General features: G+C 40.7%; 1 protein-coding gene across 1 annotated transcript in view; it reads left to right on the top strand.

The window, feature by feature from the left end:
- Positions 1-24829, top strand: part of antxr2a (ANTXR cell adhesion molecule 2a) — a 77475-nt gene that overhangs the window by 31940 nt on the left and 20706 nt on the right. The window contains exons 13-16 of the mRNA XM_072387298.1: positions 3118-3168; positions 4424-4513; positions 6912-7082; positions 7800-7880. Of these exons, the coding sequence (XP_072243399.1) occupies positions 3118-3168; positions 4424-4513; positions 6912-7082; positions 7800-7880 (393 nt within the window). The remainder of the gene's footprint in view (positions 1-3117; positions 3169-4423; positions 4514-6911; positions 7083-7799; positions 7881-24829) is intronic.

Raw genomic sequence — 24829 nt, 5'->3', positions numbered from 1 at the left:
GTCTGATAATATCCCTGAGATTAACAAGGAATGAAACAGCTGTTTGGATCTATGATATGCCATAATTACATTGCTCTTTTCCCCCTCCAAAACCACCAAATACAGTATTAGTAAATACATAACCAGCTAAGGTCTGTATGTGTCCGTGATGACTAATGAACAAAGGTCTGCCTTCCACTTTGCCACACACCTCCGGTTGAGATATGTTTTTGGTGTAACTGCATGTGCAATTTTAATAGGCCACTTACTCTGTATTTAGTGCCAAGGTCCGTGATTGTGTAAGAGAGGAACTATGAAGTTAGTCTTTATCTCAGACTAGACTGGGGAAATCTGGGTGGAGAACTCAGCACAAAGTACTCATTCCTTTCTTATCAAACCCTGCTGTTGAGCCTAAAACAAATGCCTCAGTTTCATGATACATTTTCTCAAATAGAAAAATAATTTTGCATTTCTTTTGTCACAAATATGGAATGGTTAGCAATAGATTTCTGCTTGACATTTCTGCAAAATTGAAGAAAGTATTTGACAATTATAATAATAATAACTGACAAATACTTTCAGCATTTTCACAGAAGTATATTTAGACTTGTTACAGTCAGCTTCCTTCTGCTCAGGTGTCCCAGTGAGCGATGACAATTTGATAGTGTAAAAGTTACTTTGCAAAAAGAAAAAGCAAAAAAAGGCCTCTTCAGGCGTTAGAAAGGTGCAGAATGAGCATGTCGGCTCAGAGAAACAACGTATCAGACAGGAGACAATGAGCAGGGGAGCGACATGGATGCTTGTTTAGAGGAGAGAGACAAGCCGTGCAGGACAAGCCGCTGTTATCCACACAAAGGTAGTATGTAAAGCCTGTCGGCAGAGTCTTGGACACTTGGACATGGTAACCATATAGCTGGCCTGAAGAGTTTTCTCCCCTTCAGCTACATTCATGGTTCGTGTCCACATCAGTTTGCACACACATTTCTCTGGTTGGTTCCGTCAAAGCTTTCCATACATACACGTGTAGTCTGTTCTTCTGCTCCCTCAGTGATGCAATGTGAAAGTGTGACTACTCATATTTTTACTGCAGATTCTTTCCTTAAAGCAGCTGTCGAAGTCTTTCTTCTTAATCTCTGCGTGCAGTCAATGTGGGGACAGAGTCTTGGGGTGCGTTTGGTCGGCTGCAGAAGGAACCAGTGAACCCTTACACACTGGTGCAAGCAACAACATTTATGACACATTGACAAGTTGATGCAATAACCAGGATGTGAGCTTTAGTCTACAATAAAGTTGGCAGACTAAATGTGTCCAGGACAACTGTGATGTCTAATGTGGGAACATTGTTTTCCTTTGCTTTTATTCACATTGTGTCATTGTTTGCTTAATTTTAGTGTTTTCTTTGAAAGAAGATTAACACTTCAGCTGAATAAATTGTTGTGAGGTTGGTATTATTCTGGATTTCTCAGTCTGTTATATTGGCTGTCACAGCTGCATTATTTAATCCCAAACCTACGTGGACGCAGGTTTATACCGTGCACTGATGAAAGCTTAAGGACATTTGCTCAACAATGAATGCATTTTTTGTTGGAGGAATGAGCTGTGCTTAGTGCGTTGATTAGAAACATTTCAACCTGCAGCTCAAAGAAATAAGACACGTGATATACTTTAAAGTCAGGTGAGTAGTACCTTGTTGGGCAGTTTTATTTGTTTATTTATTTCTGTATTTTAGAATTATGATCCTCATGTTTGCTTTAAAAAGAACCTACGACCTACGTCCCGTTCTGTGCTGTGCTGAGGCTTGCTACAGATTATAATGAATAAATGAAGAGACAGTATGCAAATGGAAAATTCAGTTGACATAGTGGCAATTTTAAATGACTAAAAAGAACACATTTTTCTATTTTCTTTACTTTCTGCTTTTGGATTTTGATCCTTTTATTTTTGTTCCATCCCTTTACTGTTGCTGCAGTGCAGTTTGTTTTTCTTTTTTATGGTTTGCTGTAGCTGAGTGAAACAGTATTTTAGTATCAAGAGAAATATTCCATGCATGTTTACTTTGTCAGAATCTTTTTTTCCCCCTCTTTTCTTTTTTTGTGATATCAACTTTACTGTGAATCAATTCTTCACCTGTTGTGGTCTGTTAGCAGCTTAAGCTCTGCTGAGGTGGATTTTTGTTCCCTGCCTCATCTCCAGTTCCTGATCACGATTACCAGAACTACTCTATACAGTATCAGTGGATGTAAGTGTAAGTTTGGACATACTTTGGAAAGAACTTGGATCATTTAAGAGATGTACAGGGAACGGGCGAAGGATCTATCTTTTCACAGTTGTTACTTGTTAGTGAGTGACATTGTTGGCTTCAGCAGTCCTTGAATAAAAAGTTTGACATCAGTATGTGAAGCGTCTGACTGACAAACGACAAATGCCACTGTCAGACCTCTCTTTGCTTTGCGTTGCACATCTGTAAAACCCAGTCGAGGCAGCTTGTCTTTGAGTGGAATCACATTGTGGACAACCTGCTCCTCAGGTGCCATGTCAGCCACTGTTGTCATGAACAATGCCGCTGGCCTGGTCACTCGGTTGCAAAAGAGATGTCGCAGTAATGTGAGTGTATGTGTTTTCTTTGTTTAGTTTTTTTTTCTTCTGTGTGTTTTGCACCACTCGTCTTTCCTCCAGACAGGACTTGGAGCTGAGCCCAAGCCTCCTCCTCTGCATCTCATTGGAGCTAATTAACTCCTTAGGACTTTATGATTGGGGGGATTGCTTTGGAGCACTGAACCCCATCCAATTAATTAAGAGCTAAATGGCCAGCAGCGCTCGCCCCAAAGACTCCCCTGTCAACAAGTTGATTTTCAGCTTTTCTTTATTTTGCACGGGGGGCCCCTGATGTTGGTTTACAAGCAGATTCCTTGTAATCAGTAGTTAGCGGGGCGATGGGGCACCAGTTGCAGTGAGAACACAGCCTGGCAGCGATGGTGTTTCCATTGTGAGATGAGCTCAGGGACGTCTCTGTTGGGCTGTGTCACCTGTCACGAATCCACTCCGTCAGCCTTGTCTCTGTCTTGATAAGATGTGAGCGTGTGTGTTTGTATGTCTCCTGATGAACTGTGCTGACCCTCTTTTTTTCTGTTTATTCAGGTCATCAAGGACCCACCACCACCTCCTCCCCCGTCTCGTCCTCCTCCACCTGTGAGTATGATGATTGTCTGTTGAGATTTAAAATTTATAGTATAAAAATGTACTTTTTATATGATGAAGCTTAATGAAATTATCCCAAAATTCAATAGAAGACAGTTAGACTTTAATCTTGTGGTGAATCACTTGATGTGGATAAATTGACTGAATCAAGACAGAGACTAATGCTTTACCCTTGCTAAAGCCAGCCAGTGATTAGGCCTATTAATAGCTTATGCTGGTATTTATTATGACTGTTCATGTAGCCTGGGTAACAGCTCATGTTTGTAATGAGACAACATGCTGAATAGGACTGAAAATTCAGCTGATGTTTTGTATGTGGTCAAACCAGTCACCCCTTAATTTGGAGTTCAGACCTTTATGACAAACGCATCAACACAGTGCAGAAGGAGCAGGATAAATTTTGTCAGATGTGCACATATGTGTAAACACAGGAGCTCTGCCTAATCCGACACAACTATATGCGGTTTCTTTAGATTCCATGAAGGCTTACGGACAATCTTCTTAGGAAAGAGAATCTCTACTTTTATACATGAATAAATGTATTTTTGAAGTGGGCTTTCAGCTCACTCTGTCCTGTTTCAATTCATTATTCATAAAGATGTGAATAAGAAAGGAATCCGATTTTGGGGGCAGCTGGTTTGACCTCAGAGGAGAGACCACCAGCTTACTTTAGTGTCCCATTCAGCGGGTAGTTCAGCCTCTTTGTGCTAGAAGCCAATCCATCAGTTACCAGCTCTGGTTTAATAGTGAGTGATCAGTAAGAGACTTGAGGTTCAGCATCATACAAAAGGACACTTCAGCTTGTGAACACGATGGGCATCAAACAGTCAACTGATTCTTTTCGTGTGCAGATCATTTTAACAAGCTGTCTCGTTTTAATTAGTGAGCTTTAGAGCTGTTTGCAGGCTTTTTTGTTTTGCCTTTGCAGACAGCCAGGTTAGTAGTAATTATAGTAATAATGAATTTGGTTCTATCTAATCGCATAGAAAGAATCAGAGACTGAGACAAAAGTAGCAGCTTAAGTGTGTTTTCCTTCCTGATGACCCAAAGATCTTTCCTTTCTGGCAGTAAATGCTGTACATTCAGATGTTGAATGATAAGTGAGAGGAAAAGAAAACTGAACAGCACAGTCTCCTTTTTGAATTCCTCCTTTTTATTGTTGAAATTGACATTTATAATGACAAAATTTGAGTGTTGTGGCATTTAGAACAAAAAACAAAACCAAGAATTTCCCTCTCTTTCCCAGGAACCTGAGTCACTTCCCAAGAAGAAGTGGCCTACTGTGGATGCCTCGTACTATGGAGGAAGAGGAGCTGGAGGGATCAAACGCATGGAGGTCAGAACACAAACATCCTCCTGAAGCATATTGCTTTCAGTTTAAAACAGAGCAGCCAAACAATCAATTCTATAGAAAGAAGAACCGAAAGATCCCAGACAGCAGCAGATGAGACGTATCTGACAGGTATAATCCTGTAAACCCGCATCATCAGAGAAATCTGCTGATGCTCAGTCTTTTCTGTGAGGTTCAAAGTTTGTTGAGTTGTGCCGGCAGTGGAAAGAGGCACCGACTGACACGGCAGGCCGCTGTCCTCTTAACTCCACTGATGCCTCTGACATGACAGGCCTGCCATCTCATCCTTGGCTACGCGGGCCTGATTGGATCAACTCATTGCTTGAATGAAAGATTGAGTGTTTCTGTCAACTTGACACATCTACCTCACTCTCCTCTCCTCTCCTCTCCTCTCCTCTCCTCTCCTCTCCTCTCCTCTCCTCTCCTCTCCTCTCCTCTCCTCTCCTCTCCTCTCCTCTCCTCTCCTCTCCTCTCCTCTCCTCTCCTCTCCTCTCCTCTCCTCTCCTCTCCTCTCCTCTCCTCTCCTCTCCTCTCCTCTCCTCTCCTCTCCTCTCCTCTCCTCTCCTCTCCTCTCCTCTCCTCTCCTCTCCTCTCCTCTCCTCTCCTCTCCTCTCCTCTCCTCTCCTCTCCTCTCCTCTCCTCTCCTCTCCTCTCCTCTCCTCTCCTCTCGTCTCTGCTTCCCCCCTTCTTTAACTCCTGGCAGCCCCTTTGTTATCAGCCTCCTCTGAAGGGAATCAAGGCTTAACTGTGAGCTTTCCCCCGTCCCTCCTGCTCTTCCCCCTCTCAGCCCCGAGGAAGTTGGTGGCATTGCAGAAATTTCTCAGCATCCTCGGGGAGATCCTACCTCTTGAATTTTTCCTCTTTAGTTTTGGTGAGATACGGGCCTGGCTCTCCCGCCTCAGTTCTTCCTGAAGCTGGTTGATTCCCTTCGACAGGCCCATCTCCACATCTAAACCTTTCCCCTCCCTTGAGGATGGAAAACGATGTGCTTGTTATTACCAACCGCTCCTCTGCATCCACATTTAAGGCGTCATGCTGAGAAAACCCCCAGCTTCACTTTTGCCGCTGCCAATATTTCAAACGATCATTGAGCTCGCGGAGGTGACAACATATCTTTTATTCATTGCAGCCCTCTCTATTCTTGATGATACAGAAGGCCAGGGATATATCCCAGAGATGATTCTGAAAAGCTGTTCTATATTGTCACGGCTTAACCTACAGCTTGAAAACTGCGTCGCTAATTAATCACCTCTCCCCATTCATGTGACAGTAGATGTTTTTTTATTTATCTCCTCCTTGCAACAGATGTGATGATTTCAATTAAAAAGCGGGACAGCTTAACTAACAGAGGCTTGCATTCACATGCTCTCTCAGACGCACTCAGAACACCACACATTGCTGTTCCTACTGTATTAATAGAGAGAAACAAGATTACATTTTTACGTTGCTAAACCCTTTGATTATCCTTTATCAGTCCGGTGCTGCTTAGTTCTTCTCTGACTGGAATTATTTTTCCCTCCCTGCTCGTTTAAAGGCTGTTAAGATCTGTAAATAATGGATATTACAACTGGATTTATCCTAGGAAGGTTCACTTAATGATTGTTTTCACCATCACTCATGCAGAACCTGCTGATGTATTTATTTATCTTTTCTGACTGACTAATGCTGTGGCGCCATTCATGAAAACTGGATACCTTGTTTAGTCCTTTTAAAGTGAATAGCTGGGTATGTCATGTCTCAAAGGCCCTCTGGGCTTCCTCCAAAACTCCTCATGATTCCTGCCTTTGATTTTGGGACTATGAACATGCTCAGTAGAGTCCCTCTTCAGCCATGCCAGGTCACGACATGCTCATCCAAGACTTGTGTTGGAAAGGCGCCTACAAACTGTTAGGTTATTAAAAGTTCACTGCACCCCATTTAGACATTGTAAACTTGGGTACAACATTATGTTTCATGACAACAGTCAGCTTCATGTTGTTGTAACTGCCTTTTCTTGCTGCATTTCTACAGCTCAGTTCATAAACTTCAATCGTAATAGCAGTTATTTTATGACATCATCATCCTGGATTTCTCACAATTATTCCCATGTAACTTTTGGTTGGAAGACCATGGCCGTTTCTCAGACTGTTGCGTAACATCGCCATTTTGGAGCCACACCCAAAGACATCCCTATGATTCTCTTATGTTGGTCATTTTCTGACTCAGAGTGGAATCATGTCGTGTGTACCAGAAGCCTGAAGTAAATGACTCTGATTGTGCTGTGCTGATAGCGTTCTAATGTTTAAATGTAAGCTGGAATTACTTGTCAAAAAGGACAAATTATGCCTGACCAGTGAGACTATTTCAGCATTCATTTAACTTCCATATTTTTTTTCCTGTCCAGGTGCGCTGGGGAGAAAAGGGCTCAACCGAGGAGGGGGCCCGGCTGGAGATGGCCAAAAATGCCAAAGTGTCCATACCAGAGGATGTAGAAGAGCCAATGATCAAACGTCCCACTCCAAAGGCCGCCTCCACCAACCGCCAGGCTGAGAACAAATGGTACACTCCCATCAAGGTGAGCACTTCTGCTCTGCACGTTCAGCTCAACACTTTTCTTCAGCTGCCCATAGCTGAAGATGGGTATTAATCAATGTGGTGTGTATTTCACCAAGCTTTCATTCACCTCGCTTGGTCTTTATTCAGCAAATTAACCAAGCTCATGTGTAATGTAATCTAAATGTAAAATTATAGTTGTGAGTGAACAAATCATGAAAGCCAGAAGGATAGATTTGAACTCATCCATCCATCCATCCATCCATTTTCTATAGCCGTTGGTCGGGTTGTGGGGGGGCTGGAGCCTATCCCAGCAGTCATCGGGCGAGATAGATTTGAACCTTAAAGGTTATTTAAAAGAGACAAATCTCATGAAATTCTGCTGACAACTCCACTAGAGGTCTCTCAGTTCCTGTAGTTAGTGGTAGTTTTGACTCGATGTAAAAATCTCGAGAAAATTCCTGTTTTGAGTTTTGCTTCAGTGCACTTTCTTTTGGTTATTTTTGTTATATACATGTAGATACTCATTCAGTTTCTTTGTGTTTGGGTGTGTGCTTTGTGCAACCATTGCAGATTGAGCTGCTATCTGCTCTTACTACAGAGACGTTAGATCCTATTTTAATAGTTAGATAAAGCTTACATGAAAATGCAAAATAAATAAAAAAGAAAACCAAGAAAATGTTTCTTTTTTTGGCAGATGATGCGATAAAACTACATAAACATTTCTGTGTTTTATCAGGGTCGTCTCGATGCTTTGTGGGCTTTGTTGGGGCGGCAGTATGACCGAGTCTCCCTCATGCGTCCCACCTCAGCAGATAAGGTAAGTTTTGAAAGAAAACCTAGATTTAATGATGCAAATGCAGTTTTCAGCAAAAACACATTTTCCAATGGAAAATGTGACTCGAAACCATAATTGTGTCATAAACTAAATATGCAGCTGCATTTGAGATCATGGTGGCAAACTGCAAATAAGCAGACATATCTGCATATCTTTTGGTTGCTTGTGTCATACAGGGAGGAAGTATCATGAGTTTTTGTTGGTTTTTAGTTGCACAATTCTCCTATCTGAGGGGCTAATCATTGACTGTCGTCAGTTCAGTTTGTTGGACTCAGATTTAAATTAAAACATTTGTAAGAATTTGTCAGCTTTGTCTACTTGAAGTTCCTGCTACACTTCCATGTAATTTACGTAGTTGTATCCTTCCTAATCTTTAAAGTCAACCTTCATTTTATTGTGGTATTGTATCAGAGCACAACACTGCCTCTTGGCACGGGTAGCTTCTGGCTTCTGTGGTTGTTACCTAAGCTTGTCGAAGTGAGCTGCAGCTGTAAAGCCTCACAGAGGAAAGTGTGACAGGGACTTCCTAATATGGTCAAACTTTGTTCAACCTCAGCCAGAGAACAGGAAACGGATCTCCACAAACCATCGTACTGAAACCCAACGTCCCACAGGCAGTTAAGAGAGCGCGCCGCTCACACCACCACCAGGTCGGCGTTAACCAAATGTAGTATTTGCTGCCCCAACACAACTCATAATCTAACAAACCACACCATCTGCTGTGGACGCAGAGACTTACTTAATCTGAAAATGAATGGTCTATATAGAATCGGGCTTCGCACAAGTTAAAGCAAGCTGCAGAGGACTGTAGTGTCCCTCCTTTTTTTCTCATGTTCTTGCTGCTTTTTTCACTTAATATGTTACAAAGCAGAAACACATGAGCATGTCTGCTGAAGGAGAGGAACAGATTCTTTCACGCACATGTCCTTCCTTGCAAGCTAATAGAAATATGCATCTACACCCATACAAACTGATTCAGTTTGGTCCTTGTTCACTGTGGGGGGTGCTTTTGTTGAAGTCTCAGAGGTCTGAGATCTGTAACCATATGGGCTCTGTTCCAGGGATGAGGTAAGACTGTAAGACTCTCTAGAGTGGAATAATGTTTGCAGCTATGAAGAACATGGAAAAAGCTGAGCATCTGGGCAGCTGTGCGCCTGCCAGTTGTTACTCAGGGTAAAGAGTGCTGTTTAGCTCATCTTTAAATGCTGGAGGATATGGTAGATATTAATAAATCCTCACAGTAGCATTCCAGTTAGCAGAGATGTGAGAGTTTTCCATTTGAAAAAGATATCTTGATAAAGTTAAGCAAACTTTGATTTAAAAATGAAGGTTTTGAAACATCTACATTACTCATAACTGGATTTTTACTTCCTGTATATTAATATTTACATAGGACAAGTGTTGGGTAATGTTACTTTTACAGAATTATTGCCCTGAAATTATTTAGTAGAGTACAAAAAAAAATACTGCATTTTTAGAGCTGTAATTGCAATACCATCATACTGTGAAACCAAGATATTTTTGCTTGAGGTTTATATAAGTTAGACTCTAATTACAGTCTACGCCTGCTGTTAAGGTGTTGTTTCCCATGAAACTACTCTCTGTTTGAGCAAAAGCTCTGGTATGATTTGTGCTGGTTTTAGAATGACACTGAATTTCTAACAGTTTGTTAGCTAGACAGACTCTCTTTGTGTTTTGTTATGATTAAGCCTGTGTTAGACCATCAGACTTGCAGATTGCACTGCATTACACTTGGTGATGAGACAAAACTTCCCTGCGCAGTATTCGTCTGACTTTTAGGCAGAAAGATGTAGACGTGCTGTGTAAAACATAAGAGATCATCCTAAACAAGAGGCGACCTCGGTCTCTCTGAGCGAGCAGTTTAAAGGTGTAGAAACCGGAGAGCGAGGCCTGTTGGTTTCTAAAAGAGCTGCATCAAAGCACTGAGGCTAGAGAAGGACATGCTGCCAGTGGAGCCCCTGACATTGCTTCATTCTCATGCCGATCAATGCAACAAACTCTGCTTTAAGTCTGTGATGAAGACTGTAAACAGTGGGTGCAAAAGAGAGTCAAACAGAGCCACCAAGATTCTGTGTGTTTGAAGTGACATTGTTACAGAGCTGATTTTAAGCTGCCCGGTGATGCACAGTTGAATAATAAGAGTAACTATATTTTCTGTGAACAGTACAAATATGATCAATGCTTCAGATACAAGCTTCAGATTACTTTGCCTAGTTTGCAACAAATTTAAAAATATCTTTTCAATCAATAAAGTCAGAATAATTAGATACTAACTGCACGTGAGTGTCAGTCATTCAAGTTTTGTGACAACTTGTCTCTAGGTTTGCACATGTTGGTCAGCCTGAGTGATCTGGCACAACAGATGGTTTCTTCATGAACTCGAGAGAATTCAGGGACAGTCTTTATTTGAGCTGCTGCTGGCTGCAGTGGAGAAGAGGGAGCTAGTCAGCCTTTTATCTTCTAGAGCTTGATATAGTCTGCTTTTTATAATCTAACTGTAGTTAGATTTAGTCTAACTGCAATCTCGAAAGGTGAAATCAGTGGCCATCAAGTTAAGCCATTTTGGAATTATTTTTAATGATCTTAAAGATCTCAATTACTCATAATCACCTTTGCAAGGATGGCCACTGTCTGCTGTAACTTTTCATCCTCTAATCCCTTAAACTAATTCAGTTTAGGTGGAATAGAAAGATAATCCACTTTCCCAAATGTTCATTTGTGATGTGAAAAATGTAACTGGTTAACAGTAAACTGGCCGTTTGGGGATAAATTCGTCCACATTATTACATTCTTGTAAAATCAAATATCTGATCGTAGATGTAGAATGTCTGCTTTTTAAAGAGCTTATGTTATGATCTCCTCTAACCTGCCCCACCCAAACTACAGCAGGTGGGATATTTTCAAAGTTAGAGAAGTCTAAACTGTGTGGTGGCAGGTTAGGTATCGATGATGAGTGTGTAGCAATGCCATAGAGAAGGGAGGCACAGTGGAGGGAAGGGAGGTAGCAGTCAGGGGACGGGGCGGGTTGAGTACTGGTCTTTGATGGTGGACAGGAAACCTCCAGGGTCATGAATTTTTCAGCATCCTGCGTCCTCAGGGTTACAAGGACTCGTACAGGTGTAAGTAAGCAGGTTGTCACAGACATCTGTTCAGCACGGGGACCTCAGCGTCTATGCAACCCCCACCCCCCCGTCGCCAAGCTTCCTTCCCACTTTCCAGGCCCACCCCATCTCCCCCCGGAGCCAGACCACTGGATTGTCAGCAGATGCAGAAGAGAAGCAAAAAAAATGAGAGTGTAACTGTTTTTTTTTGTTTTTTTTACTTTTATTTCGTGGTCTCACATTTAGCGCCCGAGGGCCTTCAACACCAAAGGTAGAGCGGGGGTGGACACAGCTGCAGTGCCGAACTTGCCCCAGGCACAAATAAAGAGATCTAATGTGGTTTGACTGTGTTGTCGGCGAGACCAGGGAGCCGGGGAGGCACTTCAGAGCCAACTTAGCACAGCAACATCTGCCGCCAAGTTTAGCTGGGGATCGACTGGGGACAGCAGGTAGAGGAAGGTGGCAGAAAGATGGAGGGAGGCTGGCCTTGTTTCGGGTGCTCACTCAGGCTCTTTTTTTAAAGCCTGTGAAAGCCCCAGCTCTATTTTCCCTCATTCAATGCCACCCACCTTCACATTCTAGGTTTTGTTTTCTAAAAGCAGCTGTCTGCCAAACGTCAAAACAAGGTGTGCAGTGAATGATGCCACAACATACATTAAATCCTCCGTGTCCTCCTACGGACGCAGAGCGGGCGAGCCAGGAGCAGAGAACAGGCGTTAGAGTTCTTGTGTGAGTGTTTTTCCTGTTGGATTTGTTCGCTCTCATCTGATCCTCACCAGGGGACCGTGTGGGCTGAGAGTGCTGGTGTGCGTGGAGGTTAATAGTATTATCTGACAGACCCTGTAGACTAGTATTGAAGCATATTAGATATTGATTTTCATGATCTTAGTATTAGTTCTTTTTAAACGACAATTCTTCTTCTAAATGGATTAAATAAGAAAGAATATACATGATCAAACTAATTAATGCATCAGAAGGAGTGAAAATCCCTGGATTTACAGAATAAACAGCCAATATAGGAAATCCAAAATGTGAAATTGCAGTACTCTGAGCAGTTAATATTTATTTTAAAATCAGTAAAACACACAGAGAAAACATAAATTCATTGTTTGCAGCTTTTAAAATTGATCTGGAGATAAATTACACTCCTTCGAATTTTGGGCTGTTTTATTAGTTTCTGAATATGATATTTGATTAATTTTAAGGAATTTAAAGGCTTCATGAAAAACAAGAAATTTGTTGGTAGTGAACTATAATCAAAAGAACATTGTAGTATCAAGAGAGAAACCAGAGCAGATCAATGAGGAGAAAATCTAAGTTTTAAATTGGATTTAGGAGCCACAGAGTTGCGCTTTTTCCCTTGAAATGACTCTTCAAACCTGCGCAGGTGAAGAATGTGCCCTCTTTCTCGTTTTCTCCGTCAGCTGCTTTTTCTTTCTCTCATCCTTGGAGCGCCCGTTTCTCGGGCTGTGACAGCGTCTTAATTCAACAGCCCTCATCGCGTTGTATAGGGTGTTATGGGAATGTTTAATTAAGAGACTGTGAGCAGAGGGACTGCACAAAACCACTCGTGAAGAGTCCCGTTAGATGAAGGGAGGGAGGGTAAAGAGAAATGCATGGATGTTAAAGGGAGGTGTTAAAAAAACGCAGACAAGGCTGGCATAAGCCGAGGGCCACTGAGGGCAGAGGTGACAGTCTGCTTGCCTGGTGTCTTGCTGCACGGCATGGCTTGTTTGAGCTGTCTGTGGAGGTCACAGCGGTACACGAGTTTATTTCCTCCTTCCTCAACAGCTCATCATTGCACCTCCTGGATTTTTAGGGCTCAATTAAGATACTGCGAGGTGCTGCAGGATGACTGTCTACCTGGAATGTGAATCGTGGACATTAAGAGGGCAATCGGATGAAGAGATTTTCTTTTTAACTCTAATATTGAACTGGTCTGAAGGTGTGAGATGTAGCTTTTTAACATCAGTAAGTCATTAGTGATTACTGCATTCATTTTGAGACATTAGTGTAATTACTGTAAACAAACAAGACTGTGGCTGCGAAGATTGGCAGCCTGTTTCTGGCCTCTACACTGCATTTTTACATTGTGAGCAACTGGGTCACATTTTGTGGGAAATGTTCTCGTAGTGCAAACGGAGCTCAAGTTTCTCTGAGTTTCTCTCAATAGCAGATGGTGGAGGGAGTGATGGTGGAAAAAAAACATTTCCAATATGTTTATCATCTTCAGATATTAGCCATAGAGAAAAGCTTTGATCATATCATCATCTTTGTGATAGCAACCAAGCGGTTTCTTAAAGAAACAGTACCACTATTTTTGCAGTGTGTGTACGTTATTTTACTGCCAACTATTTAATCAAATCTAGAAATCCTTTTAGACTAATTGCCTGCCCTCTGTTTAAGGTAATATTTCTTATCTTTCCTTATTTACTGTAAAGTATGCTCTCAGGGATATTTTCCTCAAAAAGACATTTTGAAACCCTTTTTTTTGTGTATATTTTTTAATTTACAGTGTTATTAAATCCATAGTAGTTTCAGTCGGTAGCTTTGCACGAACCACTCGGAACAAAATAGACTTTGTTATAGAAAAACAAAACTAACAACGTTTATTTCAGGAACATATTTAAAAGAAAATTCCTGGTATTTGAGCTGCACTGATTCTTATACATGCTCCAAATAAAAACACTTTGAAATTGATTTGATGTGTACTGCTGTGGAGTGCACTCAGGTTGTATTTATTCTGCAGTTCTCTTAAAGTAAAATTAATATTTACTCTAGAATTGTTGAATTTAATGTACATTGATATTTTTCAAAGGAGATGTAAAATAAGACGGTAGCCTGCAATTTGTGAATCAAAATGATGATTAAAAAAAATAATAATTTCACTGATATGCAGAAAGGTTTATATGCAATCTTGATTTTGTCAGGACTTGATCTGTAGTAACCTGGCAAAGACTGAAATGATGTGACTCGCCAGCTGTTTCTGCAGTCATAAAATCACCTGACTGACCAGTCTTCTCACATGTGATGGATTATTGCAAAAAATCCCAAAGTTAAAGTAATTCCTGAGGACTGATTCACATTTCTTTCAGATTGTCATAAGATCACTTCAGATTTAGACTATTTGCTAGCAAATGAAAAACAGCTGTGTTTACAAATTTAGTGGGAGGACTTCTACATGTTGACTTTCTGGCTGTATTTCTTCAAGAAAAACGATCTTACTGGAGCTACTTTGAAGTCTCCAACTGCTTTTCCATCATCATCGATCTGTTTGTTGAGCAGTTGTATTACACTCACCTTACAGCATACAGCTGAGCCTGTGAACCAACTTCCTCACAGTCATTATTTTAGATTGAGACGAAGCTAAAATCCAAGCACAGCTGCTTTTTGTGCTGATTTTATCGAATGATGTCGCAGTGATTAAATCAGTGACTTTTTTGCTTTATCAGACTTGATCTATTGATAACAGACCAAAAGTTACTGAAAAGTTACTAAAATTTATCTTATCAATGCTATGATTCCAGACATTCTCAGATAACACTGAAAAATAGGGATTGTATATCACCTTTAAATATCTAAAAATGTCAAAATATGATCTGTGGTTTAAATAGCCAAAACTGCTAAGGCACAATATTTTCCAGAGCGTATTTTTTCTCTGGTTATGTGTTCATGCAGTTACTTTATCTAACAGGCTGTATTTGTCTTTTGTGTAAACTCTCAAAGCCCATTTGGACCTAAGGTTCCCTTTAAGCAACTCATGGACCATGATGTTAGTTTTCTACATGCAAAAATGTATGTAAAGCCACACAAAGATGGTGTGAAAACATAGAACTTCAACACAAATCACATGAGTAAGAACAGAACCAACAGTAGACTAGATAAAGCTAATACTCTACACCACTGAATCAGATTTAAATGTTGGACTCTGTACCAGCGGATCAGCAGTAAACTGGCGGACACACTGGCTGCTCTGGTGGATCAGTATGTATTGGGCAAGCTGGTCACATGGAAATAGTCCAAGAGAGGAAATGGCTGCCTCCACTGAACTGGGCACACGTGTTCAGGTTGGAGAAATACACAATGACCTGCTTCAATAACACAAAAAAAGTTAAAAATCATATTATAAGATGGTAGAATACCGTAAAACTGGATCTTCCTCTGAATTTTTCGCTGAGAAAAGCAGAAATCCATTCAACAGACTGTTTATTGAGTGCTCTGCATATAAAGGATGTTTTTAGCAGCTTCTTTCTCTGCATCTTTTGCCGCTTGATCTCAGTATGTAAAGCAGAGCAAACATTTGCTCGGTGCAGTTTAAAAAAACAGACGAACAGATGCACACATACTCATCTTTTCACACGTTGTTGCTTTTGTCTTGTTGCATTACCATTCCACATTGAATATGGCGAGAACATCTTTTTTTAAACTAATAAAAGCCGTCAAACTGCATTGTTCATTGTTGGAATAAATGCCTGATAAGAGCCTGAGAAAACCTGAGATATCTTTGCAGGTTTTCAGTGTTGCAGAAGGTTTTTCGCTCTTTCCACAGATGTTCAGATGAATAATTTGGTACCCAAATTATTGCTAAAACATAATGCTAATGCGGTACAAATATATGCTTAACAAAGAGTTGACAGTAGCATCAATGCAGCAGGAACATAGTTCAGAGCGTGTGGGAGGACGTCTGCATGTTGACATCAGTTTGGATGTTTACCATCACACAGACAAATACCTCACTGAAACAAATGTAACACTTAATTTCGCAATAAAAGGCTGTAATCGACAGTAAACAACCTGGCAAATGATATTAAGTTGAAACAAACCTCTAGATCAGAGAGCATGAGATTTCCTAATTAACAGGGGTAATTGGAATTAAACCAGAGCGTCACAAATAATGAAGCACTGGGGGAGGAGATGAGGCTTATTCAACAGGGCTGAAAGAGACAAAGCGGCAAATGATAATCTTGCTAATGCTTCACATTTAACCCTCAGCCACCCTTAAATCCACCTCACCGTTTGAAGAGGGAGGAATTCATTCAGTGGACTTTCTTGCTGAAAGAACATTGCTGTTTTTGTGGTTTTTATTCGTGATGACGACACGCTTTGCACCATACTTTCTTACAGTTTCAACATTTGTGCGAAACCTGCAGAAGACTTTCAGAGTTTTCATCCACAGATTTTGTGAATACTCTCCAGGATACACAGAAGTAACATTTTATTGGATGTACACAGCACAAAATCTGCCACACGTGGCAGCAAATGTCAAAATGTGAAAAACACAAAGCACCTCATTTTCATAGTTTTTCAGCCATTTCGTGTTGTTTAGAGGCAGTTATGACCATACAGAACTAAAGAATTCACAGAGCCAGTAGAGTGAGCTTTTCTAAGCATAAGTTGTAACTGATTAAAGGCAGTGACAGGAGCTGAATAAGAGAGCGACATCTCAAGTTAAATGAACCCATTCAATAATAATAAAAAGAAAAACTGCTGGAAATGAAAAAAGTATTAAAACGGGTTCTTTTTTGTGATTTTTGGTGCAAGGACTTGGTTCAGGTTTGTTCAGACAGGTGATTCTGCAATGCATTCAGCTTCTTCACCCATAGATACCTGAGAGTCAACACTGATCTGCAGTCTTTCTCACGTTTTGAAGCTTTTAATTCCGTGTAAAGCAATTCAGCAAGTAAAGAATGCAGCAGCAATGGCGGTGGCGGCAGGCTGTGCAGGCTAGCGGTGAGTCCTGGGCCTCATTAGTCCTATCAGTGGATGGCCTTGTTAGCCCTAACAAGTAGCCAACTGACAGCTCTTATTCAGCCGCCACTCCCCCACAAGAGAAGTGACAGCTTTAACTACGGTGGATAGCGCCGCCGATTTACGAGCCTCGCCTATGCTCTCTTAACCAGATTAGTTCTTTTTACATTAACCAGGGAAAAGTAGGGCAGATGTCTGTGTGACTGGTTGTAAATTTGATAATGACCGCCATGCAACCCCCCGCACTCACACACACCCGCACACACACTCCCCTCCCCCATCCCATCCACGTCTCCCCCCTCCTCTGCCCGTCCACGTTCATGACCTGGCTGGTAAATGGATTACAGTGGAGTGGACCCTCCCCATGTGCAGGTCTATGTGTTTTGGACCAATAAAAAGGAAGCTAATTGTTGTTGGTGGCAGCTGGTTGGAGGAGTAAAGTGAAAAGTGGCCTAATGTGGGAAAAAAAGAGGGAAATTATGTGAAAATTAGATATTTAATGGATCCAGTTGAGTCTAAAACTTACATTTAATTAGTTTAAAACAAAAACATTTAAACATTTGAATTCAAAATTGATTTAAATGACTTTATTTTAATAGGTCCTTTATACTCAAAAACATGTAAAGATTTTAAAGATTTGGCTTAACATTTTAACTATTTCATATAGATCATATTAACATATTTTCTTTGGTCCAGGCTGAAGATTTTGTCTTGAAATATAGAAAGATTATATTTTGCTTTGGTGTAGATATGGATTCCCAATAAGAACAAAAAACAAATACCAAAAAAGGAGAAGGGAAAAACAGAACAAAATAAGCTGTTTGTTGGACGTTTTAATATCCTTCCAGATTTAATGTCATTTAGCAGCATGTTAAAGACGGTCCCTGTGGTCGCTCATCGGACAGTTTTGGATTAGTTCTTTGTTTTTCTCGTCCTTTTAAATCTCATTTAGCAGAGAAATCCACTTTGAACACAGCTTTATGAGAAAAGTATTTTATGATACAATCTAGTATTTTGTTTTCTTTATTCCTGATGTTGTTTTTTTTAGACTGTGCAGCCTTCCTTGGTAGTGTGGGGGGGGGTATCCCCTTTTCCTCTCCATTAGCTGATCGGTGTTGTTGTATTTGGGTGGCGGGGCTGGTACCTGCACCCACTTCCCTCCCTCCCTCCCTGCCTCCTTCTGTGCCTGATAGAATGTGAACTGATGTCCTGCCGGTGCGTTTTTTCCCAGTACCCCTCAGACTGGTCGGAGCGGTGACGGTGTCGCCGTGCACGGAGCCTTTTCTTCATCACCTATTAAAATCAAAGCCCCGTCATTGGGCGAGGACCGCTGGGATCTTGGCTTTAATTAAATTACATTATTGTTAACGTCAGCTTTGCAGAGGCCAACTCTGCCGCGTGCACTTTGTCCTCCTCCTCCTCCTCACCTCACCTCATAACAGACATATAAAGGAGAGGGGGAGGGTTGGAGGGGGGCTTGGATCACGCATACTTGCAGTAATGTATTCTAATGTTCCCATCCTCTCCTCCCATCAATTTGAATTTTTAAAAAGATGGAAGGAGGGAGTCATGTTATGCAGGGAATATGTTCACAGTGAATATTCAATTAGCCTGATCATACTTTGTATACATGAAAGTAACGTTGTGACAGAGGCGGCTAATGTATAGTGAAATGCCCTCGCGTGAAGCTACATGAAACATGATCCTCTCCAAAATGTTTGCATTTGAGAACAGACGCATGTGATGAATAAACATGTAAACATGTGCCTCTGAGCGTCAGATGGTGATTCTCATTCTGAATGTGCAACGTGGCTGTTTGAAAGTTAATTCTTGATTTTCACACTCCTTTAATACTTCTCTTGAACAGCGTGTGATAACTGAGCCTAAAAAATGCAGTTATCTTTCAGTAACGCACTCAAGCCGGTTTATCTTTAACATTTATTAACATTTATGTTATTTTATCTGCTTCCTGAGACAATAAACTGAACGGCCACCTGAATATCTCACCCTTGCAGCTTCTCCTATTGTGAATAGAGCAGTGAGGTGTCACTAATGGAGCTCTATTCACTGGTGTGCAGGCTGGATTCATGTCTTCATGACCACACACACACACACACACACAGCCTCCTCCTCTCTTGTCTGTCCCCCTCTCCGCTGCTGTCCTGTTGCTCTATTAAAGCTGCTAGATGATACAACTCCCACAGGTCGCCCACTCTTTAAATGCTGCTAGCTGCTTTAAAGAACCCTAACTGTCTCTTCTCTGGTGTACACAATGTACTTCAACAAAACAAGTTCAGATATATGCATAATCTCTCATTGACGAGGAAACTGCTCCGATGTACTGTCTTCCATCGGATACAACTGTACAACTAAACTCAAGGGATTACGATTGAGCGGGAACTCTTTACATATTCATGTGAACCAGATACGCTGCAGATTTCATACTCAGCCCACAAAGGTTTGTGTCATTTTGGGATTGTATGGTCTTTGTGCTTTGACCTGGAGCAATGCTTGAAGTCTGTAAAGTGAGTGCAATATAGGTAAATTAACAACCAAATACTACGTTAGACAGGATGAAGTTACTGAACAACTTCCAGCAGGTACTGACAAAACAAAAGCAGCTCTGATGGTTGGTTGAAATGGTGTTTGGTTAGGTTAAATATCTGGTTAAAATTAGAGGGAAAAAATGCTCGTTTAGCTTTAGGATAGGGTTTTGTTGAGCTTTAAGAACACTACATATTTACAATAATTGAGTGAGTAGATACTGAGGTGGAAATAATGTCTGCTTCGAAGGTACAAACCTTCATCACACAGAAAGTTCAGTATCGACTTATCAACCTGACAGTGACAGATGTGGCTTTAAGATTAACGGAGTACTCAATGAATGCATTTCAACACATCTTATTGGCTGTTTTTGAAGCTTTGCTCTCTAGTGACCACACCTTTAAATCGCTTTCCAATCGTTGGTGGATACTTGGATATTGTGCTGTCAAATTAGAAAAGGGTCATTTTAAAGAAGGTAAAGTCATACCAAAAAAGTTTAATATGAGCATTAACATCACAGCTAACTTGCAGCTTTAAACCAAAACAGTGAAAATACACACGTGTAACGCCCCATACTGCAACAAATCATCAAGCAGAACTATCCTACATGCACCAGCCTCCCATATGTGGCTCATCTGGATCATTTTCTCTATAGAACTACACTCTAACAATGCTTATATGGCTCTCTATATAAAGTTTTGGCATTCAATGACCATTCCAGCGAATTAACAGTGTCCCTGTCACCGCCTGTTAAAGGGTCGCTCCTCATCCAATTACTGGCTCCACCTCGTTAACTCCTTCAATCCCAGGCTTCTGCCGTCTTTCTAATGTGAGCTTAATTACACTAATGAGCCTAAAGTATTAACTCCTAAATGGTAAACTCTGGGCTCAAGCACTGTTTAAAGACATTTTAATTTGTATTTGACCTTTTGGTTAGTTTTGAGGTCTGCGTTGTGACCTCAGTCTCAAACCGCTGCTGGGGGCTTGCTGTGCTCAAACCTGCTGTGATTGCCACCGATGCAAACATATATCCCTTTGAATGATAACTATGTGATTGAAAAGGAGCACGTAAGACATTTTCAGCTCTACAATGCTGCTGTTAAAAGTGTTAAAATGCTTTTTACCTTCTACATGCTCATGATGTAAACAGATGTTTCCTTAAAGAATCCTGATTTCTTGTCAGTCTTGGTGGAAAAAAAAATCTTCATTCATTCCCACAAGTGCAGCTGAATATCCCATGAATAAATGACGCTGTTTCATTATTGATTGAGAGAAAAAAATGCAGATGTGACAGGAGTTGGCAAAACATTACTGTGGCTAATTGAAAACACTCTTGAAGGGCTTCCAGATGTGGTTGTCATTTCTTTGTTCTGTCCGACCTCATGGAATGCCCTCATTATGAATATGATTTTCACGTTTTCCTGCCGTCAGAAGCAGATTCTTGACTAGACTTTGATGTAGTCGTGTCATTTGCCCTCACCTCATTCATGCCGCTTCCCACATCTTGGAAGAAAACGCCAATTCACCACCTACTTTATCAATATGTCATTTATCATTATAATAGATGTATCTGATGTTAATGACTATAGTTTTTAAAACAGCTTATTAACCTCATTGACAGTGTGATATTTTACTATTAATAGGTTATCTCCCCTTCAATTATACTGAATACTGATGATACAGATTTAATTAATGCTTAAGTGCTCTAATGGCTTTTTTAATGGCTGCATTGTAGCTCTTCAGTGCAGCTTTTTATTGGTCTTTCTGTTTGTGGGAACCACATTAGCATCTATTCACGACAGGAACTAAGATGGTTTTATAGTATAGAAACTAGTATGTTAGAAAACAAGATGAAAGAAGATGAACCGCAACATAAATATTCATCGGATAAAATCTTGAATTAGTCTTAATACTGTGTTTGTTGATAGCTCCCAAATGGATAAAGCCACCACAGACATGTAGAAACAACAACAAGAATCTGTGTTCCTGAGCCGTCCCTTCGCTTCTCTGTGGTCCGTCTGTCTATGTATCTGTGTCTCAGAGTGAATGCTTCGAATGCTGCATTCAATCCCACTGTTGAGGAGCACAGATGCACATTCAGTCCTGTGTTCTCTGCCGTCTTAATAGTGTTAACCCGTCAGCTGTCCCCAAACCGAGGACACAAGCGTCTCCAGTGTTTTCGCCACTAAGCCGGATTTTCACTCTTTCTCGCTGAGTAAGTCGCCAAGACACTTTTTCCTGCTCCTCTGCAACACAAAATCATCCTCCTCCTCCTTCTCTTCTAGCCGTTTGCAGCCTATGTGAAAATATTTTTCCCTTTTATTTTCTAAAAAGTGTAAAGTAAATATTCTATAACTACTAACAGATAAACAGAAACGGCTCTTGTTGGTTTCTTGATCACATTTATTTTTAATTTTTTGTAGGTTTCTAACTTCACACTCTGCCGCTGTGCGCAGATTGGAATATTTTCTGATTTGAACTGAACGTTGTGTAAATTTTAGTTCACTTTCTGTCATTTTGGTAAAAAAAACTACTTTTTCTACAAATATGTTTTTATTTCTTAATCAGTGTATCATAAACTCGTGTTTCTTGTGCCAGTCTCAAAATGAAGGCATGCTTCTATGAACATTTCAAATTCTATCCAGTAATAACGTTTGTGCTTTCTGCAGACACAATAAACTTCCTCATCACAGCTAGTTGAATCTGTTTTGCAGGACAAAACTTCTTCACGCACTCTCTTTCATGCCAGTTATTTTCTCTGCCAACTTCTATCCACTCCTCCAGCCTCATCACCCTTTAAATCCTCTGTTCTCTCCTTTTTTTCTCCCCCTCTTCACATCTTTTCCTTCCCTCCGTCCCTTTCGCCGCCTTTGTCTGCTGCCTTCGCGTCTGACTTTGTCCTCCTCTCCGTCTTTCACACTCCCTCTCCGTCTCCATCCCTCTCTGTCCGTTCACATTGGGGCGAGGAGCGCTGGGTGCCTTTGACAGTAGTCCTAATTAAGACGTAAAACTGTGGGCAGCAGGTTTCTGAAGGTTACACTGTCTATACCGCAGGAAGTGATAAAGAATGGAGTCACTGATGACATGTGACGTTTTCAGCGGGGATGATGCAAACCGCTGCTAATGAAGCCAGTGCTACTGAGGAGAAAGCGAAGAGGACAGGGGGCCTCTGTGTGTGTCTGTGTGTGTGGAATATTTGCATGTGTGTGTTTTTGTGCGGGCTTTGCTTCAGAGGCCTCTGGGAGTTCAGGGGCAGAATATTTGAGTTAATTAGACAGGTCAAGTAGACGAGATGCTGCCCTGCACTTCCACTTGCGCACCGTATGATCGCCCTGCTGTGTGCTGCAGAAGATCATTCTTTTGACAGTGTGTTGGTTCAGTGTGATCATTTAGTGACTTTCAGGGGAATTGTTTAATACTTATTTGTGATCAGATGTTTTAGTTCCTTCTGATAATTTGAAATAGAAATAGAGATAGATTTGCCAATAAGCTGAGTAAGATTTGAGTTGGATGTTGTGCTGTTTCGTATTCAGGGAATATGAATATAGAAAAAGTATTTGTATTAAATCCTGTGCTGGGTTAAACACTTGAATATCAAAATATGTATTTGCACTTTTAATCAAAAACATTTCTCTTTTATCACTGATGCATTGAGAAATGCATTTTATTTTATTTCTCTTGGTTTCAGTAAACATTTAAAGTAGAGTTTTTTTTTTTATTTTAATGTACAAATACTTCAACTTTAACAATACTTTGAATGAGGAGACTATTCTCTGACAGAGCATACTATAGCAGTTTTCTGTTCTTGAATTATCTGCACTCAGAGCCACAAATATGTTTCATTTGTACAGCTTTAAGCTACAGTGTTTTTTCTGGCACTTGAGTTGACAAATTTTGAGTTAAATTGTATTCCTATGGTGCCAACGTGACATGGGGTATATGAATATAGATGTAAACATCAGCAATAAGTATGAACTAAGATAAGTGATTAAACATAATCAAATTAAATAGATAAACTGGGGTACGATAAGATTTGAGATATCCTGCTCAATCAGGAAGTGAGGATTACGTTTTCTGCTGAATTCTAATTCTAAGAGTCTGAGCATAGGAACAGCAGCTGGTTTGTAGACCTCAGCCTAGCTGGTGTGTATCGGCAGGTGTGTAAAGTAGGGTTGAAACTCTTAAAAACAATTAGTGAAATTGTATTCCTAAATTGACATGGGGGGGGGGGGGGGGGGGGGCAGTACAGGTGTGATGTGAACGCGCCGTTGCTTTCCTGTCAGAAGACGAGCCTGCAGGCGACTTGGTGACAACTCATCAGGGTCTACATATAAAGAATTACAATAAAGACCAAAAGTAATGATGATGATCATGATGATCAGCCACCACAATCCCTGCTGGGATGGTCAACAGACAGATTTCTAGAGAGTGGAGACATATATATACTTTGGTGTCGCCATTAACCACAACTACAGGTCCACCAATCAGCTTTGTTAGCTTATTACAAGCGTTTTACAGGATTCATCATCGCTTATAACAGAGTGTGTGACGTTCTCTGACGGTCACAGTTTCACAGTTTCAAATTGAGCACCTAAAACTAGGCATAATTTCCCAGAAGTCTCGCCAAAAAACATCTGACAAGTATGTTTGACCACGACCTTAATCTGTAGTTAGAAACTGTGAGATTGCAATGTAACTCTGGTCTCTCTTTTTTTGATGGATATGAAAATATGTAACCCATAACACAGACTCTAATTTTAACTTTAGTCATTAGCTCTTGATCATAACTGTTTATGGTTGGGAGTGAAGCAGAAAAGTCAAACCACAGTGGGAACCACATGGTGCAGGATGAGTCTTGAACTCATAACCTTCTGCATTGAAGCCTGCGGTCACCACAGCCTCCTTTTAAGGACAAATCCACCAGATGCAGCATTGGCATAGTCGCTCACCAAGAGTCAGCTTCATCATGTATTGACACATATGTAGACATTTAAGGGCACGTCATCACACAGCAAGACGAAAGCGTGATCTTAGCACAGAAATTAATACATTTATTTGTTCAATTTGTGAGCCTTTTTTTGCGAAACCGCATTGAACCAATGTAGATTTCCACGTTCTGTCTCGACATCGGCTTTAACATGGCACAACGAAAATCCCTGTCAGCATAGGGCACTAAATCAGCCTCATTTTTAAATGTTTATCTGCCCTACGGTTACCTTTCTTTTTTTTTTTTAAGCATGCTTCATGTTGTTATGTTAAATTTATTTTGCACATTATTTAACCAGAGAAGTCCCTTTGAAGTTAAGATGGTAGCATGAGATGTATATTAATACTAATTTCACATTAGAAACATTCTTTAAATTTTCTAGTCCAAAAAAGGCTACACCAAGTAAGTCCAGCACATTTCTGTTCCAGGTGAAATGATATGAAACAGCAATGGGCTTCTCTGTACAGAGAGTAGTACATGAAAAGCCAATATTTTCACATATGAAACATTTTCTTTGCAATAAACAGCAA

This window comes from Leuresthes tenuis, unplaced genomic scaffold, assembly GCF_036924035.1.
Source record: "Leuresthes tenuis unplaced genomic scaffold, fLeuTen1.0.hap1 SCAF_6, whole genome shotgun sequence".
Lineage (NCBI taxonomy): Eukaryota > Metazoa > Chordata > Actinopteri > Atheriniformes > Atherinopsidae > Leuresthes > Leuresthes tenuis.
The sequence above is the reverse complement of the archived record's forward strand: the minus strand, read 5'-3'. Positions and strand labels throughout refer to the sequence as shown.